Consider the following 14,484-nt stretch of genomic DNA (forward strand, 5'->3'; position numbering starts at 1 on the left):
GACTAACCCATAAAGCACATTTAGCATTCACCAAAAATGATATTTTAGTGCCACAGAGTCAGCCTCTATAGCTGTGTTAAGGGATGTTGCTTTGTCCTGGGCAATGTATGCATGTACACACGTGTTTGTGTGTATAAAGTGTCATTCAGTTAACAAAACAAAGTAAAGAATGGTAAACAGTAATGCAAAGATAACAACACCATCATTTGAGAATAGCCTGGGTTAAACAGGCAAATATTTGTTGATAAGTTGGCTAGTTACCCTTTACTGTGGCAGAGAAACAAGCCAGCCTTGAGTAGGTGGTACGTGCTTGGCATATTTACATATGTTATCCCAATTTAATCCTCATTTAATTGCAAAAATCTCTATGAAGAAAGTAGAGTGGAGTTATATGTAGGCTTAGATTCTAAAGTCAACAGATAAAGTGAAAATTATATAGACTCCAAATTTGCTTTGAAAATCTGAATCACATATAAAGATATACATGGTTTTATTATAACCATGAAGAGTAATAAGTTGTATGATATATATAGTAATACATCATATATCGTAGAGTTCCTATGGAACATATAATTTTAGAGATAAAATTGCTGGGCTTATTTGTAGGGGGTCATATATATAAAAACAAATATTAAAAATGTCTTAACTAAATACATAGATCAAGTTCACATATTTTAATTCGCTCAAGTGTATGCTCCACTGTAATTTTATCCCACGTTTACCAATGAGGAACTCAGAGAAGTTAAGTAACTTGTTTAAGGAGAGACAGCTAGTAAGTCTGGACTTTGATTGGAGTTTGGACTTAGATTTTACTTGCTCCAGAGCCTATACCTATTTTCCAAAATATATTTTGACTTCTAAATCATTGTCCAGCAAATGACACTTGGAAGATTACTTAAAGCTAGAATTTGCCCATATTTATATGTAATATGTTACATATAATATCTGCATACACACAAGCACATGGCTATGTGGCTATACATATATACTAGAAATTTACAAACCTGGAATATAGGCATTGAATGAATCAATTCAAATGGACAAAATGAGAAATCCAGATGACCACTGGAACACTTATCAAGCAGTTTTCCCTCAGCACTCAGTGTATATTGTCAATACCCATCACGATATTGTGTGTGTTAATACCTTTCATTTGACACATTAAATTATTGGCCGGGCACGGTGGCTCAAGCCTGTAATCCCAGCACTTTGGGAGGCCGAGACGGGCGGATCATGAGGTCAGGAGATCGAGACCATCCTGGCTAACACGGTGAAACCCCGTCTCTACTAAAAAATACAAAAACTAGCCGGGCGAGGTGGCGGGCGCCTGTAGTCCCAGCTACTCAGGAGGCTGAGGCAGGAGAATGGCGTGAACCCGGGAGGCGGAGCTTGCAGTGAGCTGAGATCTGGCCACTGCACTCCAGCCCGGGTGACAGAGCGAGACTCCGTCTCAAAAATAAATAAATAAATAAATAAATAAATAAATAAATAAATAAATAAATTACTGACGCTGGCCGAGTGCGGTGGCTCACGCTTGTAATCTCAGCACTTTGGGAGGCCGAGGTGGGCTGATCACTTGAGGTCAGGAGTTTGAGACCAGCCTGGCCAACACAGTAAAACCCCATTTCTATTAAAAATACAAAAATTAGTAGGGCATGGTGGTGGGTTCCTGTAATCTCAGCTACTTGGGAGGCTGAGGCAGGAGAATTGCTTGAATCCAGCAGGTGGATGTTGCAATGAGCCGAGATCGTGCCATTGCACTCCAGCCTGGACAACAGAACGAGACTTGGTCTCAAAAAAAAAAAAAAGAAAAAAGAAAAAAATTACTGAGGCTAAAAGATGGACATGGTACAAACACAGAAGGCACTGATTCATCTGAGGTATTGGTGTCATGCTTAAAATCTTGAGCATTTCAGATATATACATTGTCCATCCATGCATCCATCCATCCATCCATCCATCCATCCATCCATCCAGTAGATGTATCATGTGCCAACCATCATACCCAGAATTTTTTTTTTTTTTTTTTTTTTTTTTTTTTAGATGGAGTCTTGTTGTCCCCCAGGCTGGACTGCAGTTGCGCAATCTCGGCTCACTGCAAGCTCTGCCTGCCGGGTTCACGCCATTCTCCTGCCTCAGCCTCCCGAGTAGCTGGGACTACAGGCGCCCGCCACAACGCCTGGCTAATTTTTTGTATTTTTAGTAGAGACAGGTTTTTACCGTGTTAGCCAGGATGGTCTTGATCTCCTGACCTTGTGATCCACCCACCTCGGCCTCCCAAAATGCTGGGATTACAGGTGTGAGCCACCGTGCCTGGCCCAGAAGGAAATACCACTCTCCAGCAATTTGGGAATCTATACTGGTTAGTTCTGAAGAATTGGAAATTATTCTTATTGAGTAAAAAGTTAGAAGTATATATCCTGCTATAAGACTTTTATAATGTGTTATTTGCATTGTAGGTCTGTTATGAATTGTTATCTTTTTATTAGCAAACCTTGCCTGAATTATTAATATATATCTTGGTTTTTTAAACTGGTACATTTCTGCAAATGAATACAATGACATTTCTTTCAAAATAAAGATGAGCCAGACTTTTCATTAATTGGGGCAGAACTTTACCCCCGTGCCAATAATTGATGAGGTTTTGCTTTATATTTTATTCATAACCCACAAAGGCCAAAGCTTTGCATTCTGTGGCATTCTCATTTAATTGCAAAGTACACTGACCAGGGGTCAGAAATTTCAGGGCTGAGCACAACTCACAGCCAGTCATTCAGGTGTGCTGTGAGTCACATGGATGCTAGAAGTGAAGCCATCATCGTTACCTGTGGTATTAAAGCCAAACAGAAGAGGGCAGGACACAGCAAAGGCCAGTACCCAGACGGCCGTGATCATGAGGGTCACGCGCCGACAGGAGCTCTGTCCCGTGCCATGCTGGTAGTGAACGGGCATGACCACTGCGGTGTACCTGAAAAAGCAAGGGAGAGGGGATAGGCATGGTGAGATGGAATGGGATACTTTTCTTTCTTTGTTGCTATTGTTTTTGGAGACAGGGTCTCACTCTGTCACCCAGGCTGAAGTGTAGTGGCATGATCACTGTTCACTGCAGTTCAACTCCTGGGATCAGATCCTCCTACCTCAGCTTCCCAAGTATCTAGGATTATATGCCTGTGCCACCAGCCTGCCTAATTATGTTATTTTTTTGTAGAGATGGGTTCTTACTTTGTTGCCCAGGCTGGTCTCAAAATCTGGGGCTCAAGCAACTCTCTGGCCTCAGCCTCCCAAAGTGTTGGGATTACAGACGTGAGCCACCAAGTCCAGTGAGGGGATCTTTTCAAAAGACCAGATGAAAGAAGTTAGTAGAGAAATAATCAGGTTGATACATATGGCATGAGAAATACAATTTAGTTAGAGGAAGAAGAAAAGCAGAAAGGTCAAAAATAGCAGAAGGGTTGAGATAAGATAAATGAAAAACTTATTGAGGGAGATGAACAGAAAAAGGGAAGAATAAAAAGGTTAACACAGCACCACTGGATTGCTGGAGAGCTTCTTTACTGGTTCTGCCTGATCGCCCAGCATGACCGGCCTTACCGTCACACACTCTTCACTCTGAGCACTCTGGGTGCTGGTCTGTGTACCTTTACCGTCTCCTGCAGGTTTTCAGACAATGAAAGAACATACCTAAAGAGGATGTTTACCCCCTGCTTGTATCCTAATATAAATTATAGCCTTCATTGTGACAGCTCCTCCAAGTAGTAGATGTTTTAAAAATGGAAATGAGAAATGTCCAATGGAGGCTTATTTTAAAATCCAGTTTTCATTCTTTTACATAACGAAAGTCCAGTTTCTTACTGTTATTGGACATTGTTGTGTTTTTTTGTGTGTGTGACAATTCTTCACCAGCATTTCCAGCTGCCCGTAGGACTTAGCTGGACAACTGTTCCACAGTCATCTCAAACTCAAGATGTCTAAAACAGATCTCCCCAACTCCCCACACCTCTCAATCTGGTTGCACTTTCTGCCTTTCTTCAAGACACCCAGACCTAGTACTCAGACCTTTTGACTCTCCCTGGACCCTTTCATATAATTTGCTTGCTTATTTATTTATTTATTTAGAGATGGAATCTCATTCTGTCACCCAGGCTGGAGTGCAGTGGTGCGATCTCAGCTCACTGCAACCTCTGGCTCCCAGGTTCAAGCAATTCTCCTGCCTCAGCCTCCCGAATAGCTGGGACTACAGGCGCATGCCACCATGCCTGGCTAATGTTTTGTATTTTAGCAGAGATGGGGTTTTACCATGTTGCCCAGGCTGGTTTCGAACTCCTGAGCTCAGGCAATCCACCCGCCTCGGCCTCCCAAAGTGCTAGGATTATAGGCATGAGACCCCGTGCTCAGCCTTGGTCACTTATTTATTTAAACTTTATTCAATATTTATTGAGTCCCAACTATATGCCAGGCCCCATTCCAGATATTCAGAGGTCTGCAAAAGGCACATTGTCCCTGTTCTCTTTGAGCTTAGCACTAAGTGGAGTGAATGAACAATAAAAGAGGAAACAAATATGTTAATATAAAATGAAGAGTACCATGAAAGAAATACGCTGGGTGATGTGTTAGAGAACCAGGGAGGAGGTAAAACTAACACAGAGTGGGCAGGGAAGTGAGTGGTACAACAGGGAGCCAGCCATGAGGTCAGACGGGGGAGGAACATTCCAGATCCTGTAAATTTATCCATTGAGATATCTTCCCCATTTATTTATCCACCTATCCCTTTCCTGCTACCTGATTTCTATGATGGCTACAGCCTCCTCGTTGGTCTCCTGCTGCCAGGTTCCAAAAATAAATTTCATCATGTCTGCCTATCTCCCCAGCTGACACTTATCTGAGACAGGCAGTACTCTAGGATGGCCCCAAGATTTCTGCCTTGTATAGTCCCCTCCGTTGAGTGTAGGCTGAACCTGTGATTATAATGTAATATCACTCCTGTGATTAGATTACTGATCAGTTGAGGTTGAGATAATCAAAAGGGAGATTATCTTGAGTGAGCCTGACCTAATTAGGTGAGCCCTTAAAGGGGACTGAGAAATTATCCTCTTGGCCTTGAAGGAGCAAACTGCTATGTTTTGGAGAGGGTCATTTTTGAAGGAGATGGCAAAAGGTTTACAGGAGCTGAGAACAGCACAGGTTGACAGCCAGCTAGAAAGTAGGGACCTCGGTCCTGCAACTGCAAGGAACTGAATACTCCTAACAACCTGAATGAGTGTGGATGAGGACCTCAGGCTCCAGATGAGAACACAACCCAGTCTACACCTTGAGTTCAGCCCTGCGAGATCCTGAGAAGAGAATCTACCTACACTGTGTACAGGGTTCTGACTCACATACTCTGCAAGATAAAAATGGGTACAAGTTCAAGCCTCTAAATACGTGATAATTTGTTCCACAGCAATAGAAAATGAATACACTGTTGATGGCTCCTCTTTCACCCATAAACCGAGCTCAGCCTTCTCCAACATGACCTCAGCTTACGTTGCCAATCTGACCTCCCACTGATCCCTGACACTCACAGCTCCAGCCCAACTGGTCTCGTGATGAGTACTCTTCAATAGTCAGAGACTGGTGTCTTTGTTCAATTAATCATTCCTTCTCCCTCCCTGGCCGACTCAATCTTGCCGTCCATTAATCTCAGATGAACTCTCCAGCAAGCTTCCCGGTTCTTTCCATCCTACACAGAGACTTCTAACTAACTATGAACTCTTAGCACCTCTATGCAAATCAATTACAATGCCCTGCTGCATGCAGCTGTCTTGCCTCATGACTGAATTTGCCTTGTGGCTGGAGAGAGAGAGCCCCATATAATTTAAGTTACTTCAGGATCAAATCTTGTTACAACCTTGACATTCTCCAAAGGTCCTTGTATAAAGAAAGTAATAAGAAACTGTTAACTGACTGCCTCATGGGTCATGAAGGCCTCCTTTCCTGTAAGAGGGGAAGGCTTCCTTCCCTTCTAATCCTGGCCAGGCTCAGGGATCTAAGGTATAAACTGGATCTACCTATGGCTTAACATTTTTTGTCTTGTCAGTTTCCAGGGAACCTGGAGCCTCCTTAACCCTTGTTGTGCACCTCAAGGCCTGGGATTAAGGAAAGAAGGACACATGCTGGGCTAGAAGGGATTGGGCAAGGCTTCCTGATGCACCTCCTGTGTGTTTCCCCTGCTCCTATGCGCCAGCACTGCCCGAATCTGCCTCTTGTGCGACTTGTTGTAGAGTGATAAGATTTGTATTCCCAAAAGGGCAGATGACAGTCAGCTGTGAGTTCTGAGATGAAGGTAAACTGTGCAGGACTTGGCCTTGACACCATGATGTATGACAAAGGTGGCCTCTTTCTCAAAAGGGAAAAATTTGATAAGGTCATATTAAAATCCTGCTACCCGCTCCTTGGGAGGCTACAACAACCTAGTTCCCTTCATCTGATGCAAGTCCTCTCTTGAATCCTCTCCTTGGTGTATACAAGAGCAGGTCAAGTAGCAGCTGGTGTTTCTCTAGGCCTCTGACTCCCCTCAGGGCTTTAGACTCTGCTGGGCTTCCAGTCCAATATGTCTACAAGGACCTCGCTGTTAGCGGTAACTATGAGGAACCTTGGAGGAGGGGCTGAGCCTTGAGTCCTGTTGCTGTAACTCGCTTTCTCCAGGCCTTCCAGTTGCATAATGTCCTTTGATGTAAAAGAGCCTGACCCTTCTGTGTATTCAGTGGTGTGCTGGTAAATGGCTAACAATAGGCTCTGTAGTTTACAAAAAGCCCTAATTTGTAATACTTGCCAATTTCTGTGGTGTAAATAGTCCCACCATGGCCGATTTTAAGCTACCACCAAAGCTTTAATAACTGACTAAAAAGGTTTCTAAAATTTTGCCAATCCCCTCTTGCTAGCCATGATAAGCTGGCTTCAGCAGACCACCTAGTCTTATACTTTCCTAAATATGCTAGAACGTTCAGCAACTCCCTGGAGGCTCCATTAATGAAGTGAGCCAGCAAGTGTAGGAAACCTTGGCTCTGTCCCATAAAGGAGGAAGCAGAGACACAAGGATGTCAATTATGAACCCAAGGTTCTGCAGCAAATTGTGGCAGAGCCAAGTCCCCCACCTCTGAGGTGTGTTTCTCCTGAGTGCCCTCCTCCCTCTCAAGGGCATCAACAGCTCTCTGAGTTCTTGTGGGGGACAGGGGCTTCCTCAGCGAAGTCAGCATGGCAAGGGTGGTTAGTGCTTGCAGAGCAGTGCATGGCCCACAGTTGAGTTTCCTCAATCAGCTTGATTCTGTTAATTGCCTGGGGATCCTGTTAAAATGCAGAATATCGGCTAGGCGCGGTGGCTCAGGCCTGTAATCCCAGCACGTTTGGAGGCAGAGGCAGGCAGATCACGGGGTCGGCAGATCGAGACCATCCTGGCTAACGCAGTGAAACCCCGTCTCTACCAAAGATACAAAAAATAACCGGGTGTGGTGCCGGGCGCCTGTAGTCCCAGCTACTCGAGAAGCTGAGGCAGGAGAATGGCGTGAACCTGGGAGGCAGAGCTTGCAGTGAGCCGAGACTGTGCCACTGCACTCCAGCCTGGGCGACAGAGCGACACTCCGTCTCAAAACAACAATAACACCACCACCACCACCAGAATATCAGGCTTAGTTTCTGGAGATTTTGATTTAGTACTTCTGAGGTGGAACCAAGAAATGTGCATTTTTGTTTCTTCTTTTTAAAAATTACTTTATTTTTCGATAAGTTATTGGGGTACAGGTAGTATTTGGTTATGCGAGTAAGTTCTTTATGGTGATTCGTGAGATCCTGGTGCACCCATCACCCAAGCAGTATACACTGTATCGTATTTGGAGTCTTTTATCCCTCGCCACGCTCCCCTCCATCTGATGCAAGTCCTCTCTTGAATCTCCTCCTTGGGGATTCTCCCCCAAGTCCCCAAAGTCCGTTACATCATTCTTATGCCTTTGCATCCTCATAGCTTAGCTCCCACGTATCAGTGAGAACAGAAATGTGTATTTTTAGCAAGCAAGTGCATCTTATGATTAGACAGGTTTTGAGAAAGTCTGTGTTACGGAAAATTTCTATGACAAAGATTTTTGTTCACTTGGAAAAGAAATAAGAGACAAGACTACAATTTAACACTGTCACATTAATTTTTTTCTTGCTCTTTTTAAAACATGATTAAACTGTTAGAATAAATGAGGTCCCTGCTTGTCATAAGGCCGACTGCGACAGCGAGGCTGTACCGGAATTGGCCATCGGAGGGCACTATAATGCAGCAAGAACTCTGCCAGCACGGCTGGGGTGAGAAGTTCACTGCTCACCTGGGGGCTCTCCAGGCTCTGTGGGGAGGCAGAGAGGGAAAGCCCGGCGCCCTGGTTCCTGGAGCCCTGCAGGGACCCTGCATTCCCACCCAGGCCAACCGCTTAGCCTCTGACTTCCTCTGGGAGCGACTGCACGTGACCGACGGCGGGCGAGGGCCGCGCCAAAGCACCCGGAGGGCTGGGCTGGGCTTGGCCGGGAGACAGAGGCTTGGCCCAGGGCCGCCTCTGAACATCTGGCCGCTGCGCTCGCGGCGGTACTCCCGGGCCCGGACCTGCCAGCCTCGCACTGTGCGTGCCGCCTCTGCAGACCCTGAGCCAGGGCCCCTCCCCTTGTGTCTGAGGTCTTAGCTCCCTGGGCCGTTTCTGATGTGGATGACTCCGCTGACTCCAGCACTGGCAGTGTGCATGGTGATTAAATCCGCGGGCATGAGAAGCGGACTCATCAGCTCTGAATCCCAGCTCTACCACTGAACTGTGTGACCATGGGCCAGTGGTTTGTTTTTTCTAAGAGTCAGTTTTCTCTCATCTGTACAATGGGGATAATAATTTCTGCCCGAAAAGGCTGTAATGAATATTGAATGATATTTTCTCTGTAAACATGTTTTTTTTAAAACCACAGTGCCTAGTGATTAATACTAAACATTTAAAAGACAGTATTAATATTGTTATTGTTGTCATTATTATTGTGCTAGCTCAAGGGATCAGTGGTTGTTAATATCAGTGAGTTTGTGGTTGTCTTCACCTTCCTCCTGATATCAGGGAACTTTAAATTTGTTTATCCACCAAAAAAGTACGTAATACTTTCTATGTGACAGGCACTATTTGAAGTGCTTTACAAATATTAGTTCATTGAATCCTCCTAACCACCCTTTAAGGTAGTTGTTATTATTTCCACTAAACGGATAAGGGAACTGAGGCTCTGACAGGTTAATTGACTTGCCCAAGGTCACATTGCTGTTAAACTGTAGAGCCTGGATTTTTAGCCAGGCAGTGTGACTCTATAGCTAGGGAACCCAGAGCCAGACTCACAGCTCAGCATCTCTGAGTAAGGGAGTGTGCTGTAATAGACAGAGGCAGCCTGAACCCTTACTCTTGCACCAGCCAGTTGTGTGATCTCAGCAAGCTCACCTACCCATTCTAGTCTCAGCACCTTTATTTATAAAATGAGGCTAATACATCACTCTCTGGGTTGTCATGAGAGTTAGCAATAATGAATGAAGAGCTCTTAGTGTCTGGCACATAGTACATGCTAAACAAATGGTAACTATTTTTATTGTTGTTGCTTCCAGACTCATGTAAGTTAGCATTAGCACAGAGGTAGCCAGGCCATTGAAGGCATAGGAAATGTGCCTCATTTAGTCCAAGAAAATTGTACCTATAAAGGTGAGCTGCCAGCGTGGCCAGAGGCCCTTGCCTTGGTGCCCCAGCCTCACCTTCACCAATGAAGGTGTCACTTGTTGTAATAGAGTGCTGGTGGAAAGTCAGGAGATTCCATTTCTAGTTCCATACCTGTGCTAAGAGGCTGCGGGACTTCATGGAAGCATTTAGCATTTCTGCTCAAATGAGATAACCGTGATGTCCCTTCTGACTTCCGGTTCTGTGAGCGGGATCTATATGGCTTGTCACTTACTGAAGGTCTCAGTACCTTGCAGAATTTGATTTCTATCTCAGAGCCCTGTCCCGGGGTGGGAGATGTATGTGTGTGCGTGTGTGTGTGTGTATATGTGTGTGTGTACTGAGAAGGGTTGCTCTTTAGGAAGCTAGCAGTCCAGGAGGAAAGAGGCCAGCCTGGGTGGGAAGGTCCGACTCTAACTCCCTGCCTGGGTTTAATGAGCCCCAGAGTTCTGTGAGGGCTGCTTTTCACCACCTTTTATTTGGTCAGACAGGGGGCTCAATAAATCTTTAGTTCTGTGGACTCCCCTCCTGGAGTTGTTGAAGGAGAAAGCTTTTTGCAAATGACTGGAAAGCCTTTTGCAAATATAAAGTGCTTATTTAGATGCAAACTAAAAATCCAAGGTGCCTGTGACTCATCTGGTACCTATTGTGCTCGCTGCAAAGACGCGGAGGCTTGCCTGTGTGATGGGTGCCATTTGAGAGCCACTTAAAGAACTCCCTGGTGAATGAATTTGGCTGCATTATTCCTGGGCTCCTCTCGGAGGACTCTGATTCTCACCACTTGGTCGTGTCCTCCTCTTCTGACACATTCTCAGCCCTCTCCCTGAGTTAGTTTGGACCCAGGATGTGATGGGAGGGGGGCTGGCTCCCTGGGGAGGCAGGGAGCTAAAGGAGTGGGGGCTTGTGCTCAGAGGACTTCCCACTCTGCTTTTTAAAAAAGAAAAGGCAGCATTAATCCAAGCATCAGAGCTATGCCTACGAATCTAATGACAATAGTATTACTTGCTTTCAAAAACCCTTTTATCATTTCCTTTTCTTTCCTATCTCTTTCCACAGCGTTATTATAGACCAGGGCTTCATGACCAAAAAATAGTGAATCCATTTGGTTAAGTTTGTCAGATTGGTGACTGGCATTGTGTGAAGACCAAAGGTCTGCGTGAATGACTGCATTTTTAATGAATTGACCAGCTATTTGTCATCACATGAACAGAATGTAATGCTATGTACTGCAAACTGCTGTGAAGAATAATGAACCCAGCTTTTCCAAGGCCTGTTTTCATTTCTAGAATAGGAGGGGGCTCCATTTTGAGGTTCGGTGAGAATTCATTGGCCCATATAGAAATATGAGCCAAGAAGGGAGTTTCCTTTTCGCTTGGGATCTAAGACATGGCTGGTTCCTTCAGGTAGGTAGGTGTTGTGTATTCTCAGAGTTTTCCTATATGGGACAGAAGCCAACTCAAAGTTACTCTTGTTGGTTGCGTTTTAAGTGGTAAGAACTAGAAGTGTGCGTTAAGCATGGCTGCTGCCAGCAAAATGGTGCTCTTGTGCAAATTAGAGAAAGGCACCCTCTCCTGGCTGGCAAATTGTAGAAAGGCACCCTCTTCTGGCCAACTCTAGGCTTGGAAAAGGGAGTGATGGCTGAATTTCATTCCTACACCCTTGTGCAGGGCACAACCTGCACAACCTCACCCACAGCCCTAAGTGCACGTGAATATGTGTGGATGGAGAGTATAGGCACGTTCTCAAGAGGGAAGAGAGGAGGCTCAGGAACTAGGAGGGCTGAGGGGACTCTCTTTACACAGTTCTCCCTCCTCACAAAGCGAACCCTCTCCCGTTCTCTCATGTCCTTTCTGAAAGCCTCCTCCTGCAAGTCAAAAGCCTCCTCCCTTTCCTCCTCTGAGTTCTCTCTCTCCCACTTCCCCTTCTGCCCCTTCTCCTTCTCCCAATAATATCATCCATCCACCTCATAGCTCCAATAGGTGACCCCAAATAAGATCTGCCATTTATTGAGAATTTATCACATTGTGCTAAGCTTTGACACACATTAACTCATTTCATCTTCACAATTCTTTGGTGCTGTTATTATCTTCAATTTCCAACTTCTTAGAGTATTTAAGGAATTTGCCAAAGCCACACCACTAGTAGGGGGCCATGCCAGGATTAGAATTCATGTTTATTTGACTCCAAGTTAATAATCTTAAGCTTTGTACTAACCTCCCTAAATCTCCAACTACTTCCCTGCTTTCTCTCCTGAGTTCCAGATCACATTACTTCCTGGCTAGTCCACTTGTTCCTATTGTGCCAGATGTTAAAAATTAAACCATTAAAGCACCAAAGCATCTTGACATGGTGATCTCTTCTTGACGCATCTTTCTCCTGGAATCTTGTGTTTTGTTTGACTCCTTTCTCTTCCTAATCTTTCATATTCAAGAGGTTCTTATTTATAGACCCTACTTTTGCCTTTTTTTTTTTTTTTTTCCAAAATTTCCCCTACTTTTCCTTTCTGGTTGCCTCCTACTTATTTTAGGATCCTATGATCCCTTACCCGAAGTTCTGCTGCACTTTCTAACTGGTCCTTCATAGCACTATCAAAATTATTCCCTCAGAATTAAAGCCCCAGTGGCCATTCCCCCACTCAAAATTCCTCAGTGCCTCCTTGGCCTATTGCATAAAAGTTAGAATTACCTCCACTGCCTGGCATTCAGTGTTTTCCACAATATGACTTGCTTGACTTTCTCTTTCTTTCTTTCTTTCTTTCTTTCTTTCTTTCTTTCTTTCTTTCTTTCTTTCTTTCTTTCTTTCTTTCTTTCTTTCTCTTTCTTTCTTTCTTTCTTTCTCTTTCTTTCTTTCTTTCCTTCCTTCCTTCCTTCCTTCCTTCCTTCCTTCCTTCCTTCCTTCCTTCCTTCCTTCCTTCTTTCCTTCCTTCCTTCCTTCTTTTCTTTTCTTTCCTTCTCCTCTTTCTTCTTTCCTTCTTTCTCTCTCTCTTTCTCTCTCTTTCTTTTCTTTCTTTCTCTCTCTCTCTCTCTCTTTTTTTCCCTCCCTCCTTCCTTCCTTCCTTCCTTCCTTTCTTTCTTTCTTTCTTTCTTTCTTTCTTTCTTTCTTTCTTTCTTTCTTTCTTTCTTTCTTTCTTTCTTTTTTCTTTCTCTCTCTCTTTCTTTCTTTCTTTCTTTCTTTCTTTCTTTCTTTCTTTCTTTCTTTCTTTCCCTCCCTCCCTCCCTCCCTCCCTCCCTCCCTCCCTCCCTTCCTTCTTTCCTTCCTTCCTTCCTTCCTTTTCTTTCTTGTTGTTTTGAGTCAGAGTCTCACTCTGTTGCCCAGGCTGGAGTGTGGTGGTACAGTCTCAACTCACTGCAAACTCCACCTCCTAGGTTCAAGCGATTCTCCAGCCTCTGCCTCCTGAGTAGCTGGAATTACAGACACCTACCACCATGTCCGGCTAATTTTTGCATTTTTAGTAGAGATGGGTTTTCATCATGTTGACCAGGCTGGTCTCGAACTCCTGACCTCAAATGAGCCATCTGCTTCGGCCTCCCAAATTGCTGGGATTATAGGAGTAAGCCACCACACCAGGCCTCAATCCCCCTTTTCAATTTCATCTCTTCCCAGGTTGCCCCATATCCTTCTCATGCTCCAAAGCATGATCCTCTTTTCCATAAAGCCCTTTCACATTCCCACAGTCTGATTCAGTCATCCTGGAACCTTCATAATGCTTTCTCTGTCACTATGTTGTGGCATCTCCAGCCTGCCTTTTCTAGAGGTCATAGCACAGGCCCCCTCAATTGGCCCAGTGTTGTGCCCTCTATAGCAACAGCCTCACATTTCCTTTTACATGCTGAAATGGGAATTTTGAAAAATAACCAAAAAATGAATATGAACACCCTTTCCTCTGGTGATCCTGCAAACCAATCAGCTAACTGGATTATTTTTTATTTATATGACTTGGTTGGCTAGCCAACCAAGAGGAAAGCTAAAGAACATGTCCACAATGCTGAAAATAATACCATTAAAGAGTGTGTTTAAAAAGAGAGGGGTAGGCCAGACACAGTGGCTCACACCTGTAATCCCAGCACTTTGGAAGTTTGAGGTGGGCGGATCACCTGAGGTCGGGAGTTCAAGACCAGCCTGACCAACATGGAGAAACCCCATCTCTACTAAAAATACAAAATTAGCCAGGCATGGTGGCGCATGCCTGTAATCCCAGCTATTCGGGAGGCTGAGGCAGAAGAATCACTTGGACCCGGGAGGTGGAGGTTGCAGTGAGCTGAGATCGCACCACTGCACTCCAGCCTGGGGAACAAAAGTGAAACTCTATCTCAAAAAATAAAATAAAATAAAATAAAATAAAATAAAATAAAAATAAAAAGAGGGGTCCAGGTGCAGTAGTGTGTGCCAGTAATCCTGGTTACTTGGGAGGCTAAGGTGGGAGGATCGCTTGAGTCCAGGAGTTTGAGGCCAGCCTGGACAACATAGCAAGACCTCATCTCTGAAAAAAAAATTATAGGAATATGATTGCATAAATCTGTAAACATAACAATATAATATCGAATTACACACTTTGAGTGGATGAATTGTGTGGTATGTGAGTTATATTTGCATAAAGCTGTTTTAAAAAGTGAAGAGTTGGGGATTTTACAATATTTTTAGCTCTAATATCTAAGTCTTTTGTATAATTTCTAGACATTTAGTGCACATTTTCAGGAATACATTATTTACAGCAGTAGAGGACTGCAGCTGGTTTGCTTCATTATCA

The 14,484-nt window shown here is 44.3% G+C and overlaps 1 protein-coding gene across 3 annotated transcripts in view; it reads right to left on the reverse strand.

The window, feature by feature from the left end:
* DRD3 (dopamine receptor D3) overlaps positions 1 to 14,484 on the reverse strand; it is a 51,847-nt gene that overhangs the window by 17,130 nt on the left and 20,233 nt on the right. For all 3 annotated transcript variants that reach the window (XM_007985759.3, XM_073009615.1, XM_073009616.1), the window contains one exon: positions 2,826 to 2,968. In XM_007985759.3, coding sequence (XP_007983950.1) covers positions 2,826 to 2,968 — 143 coding nt within the window. The remainder of the gene's footprint in view (positions 1 to 2,825; positions 2,969 to 14,484) is intronic.

This window comes from Chlorocebus sabaeus, chromosome 22 (genome assembly GCF_047675955.1).
Source record: "Chlorocebus sabaeus isolate Y175 chromosome 22, mChlSab1.0.hap1, whole genome shotgun sequence".
Taxonomy (NCBI): Eukaryota; Metazoa; Chordata; class Mammalia; order Primates; family Cercopithecidae; genus Chlorocebus; species Chlorocebus sabaeus.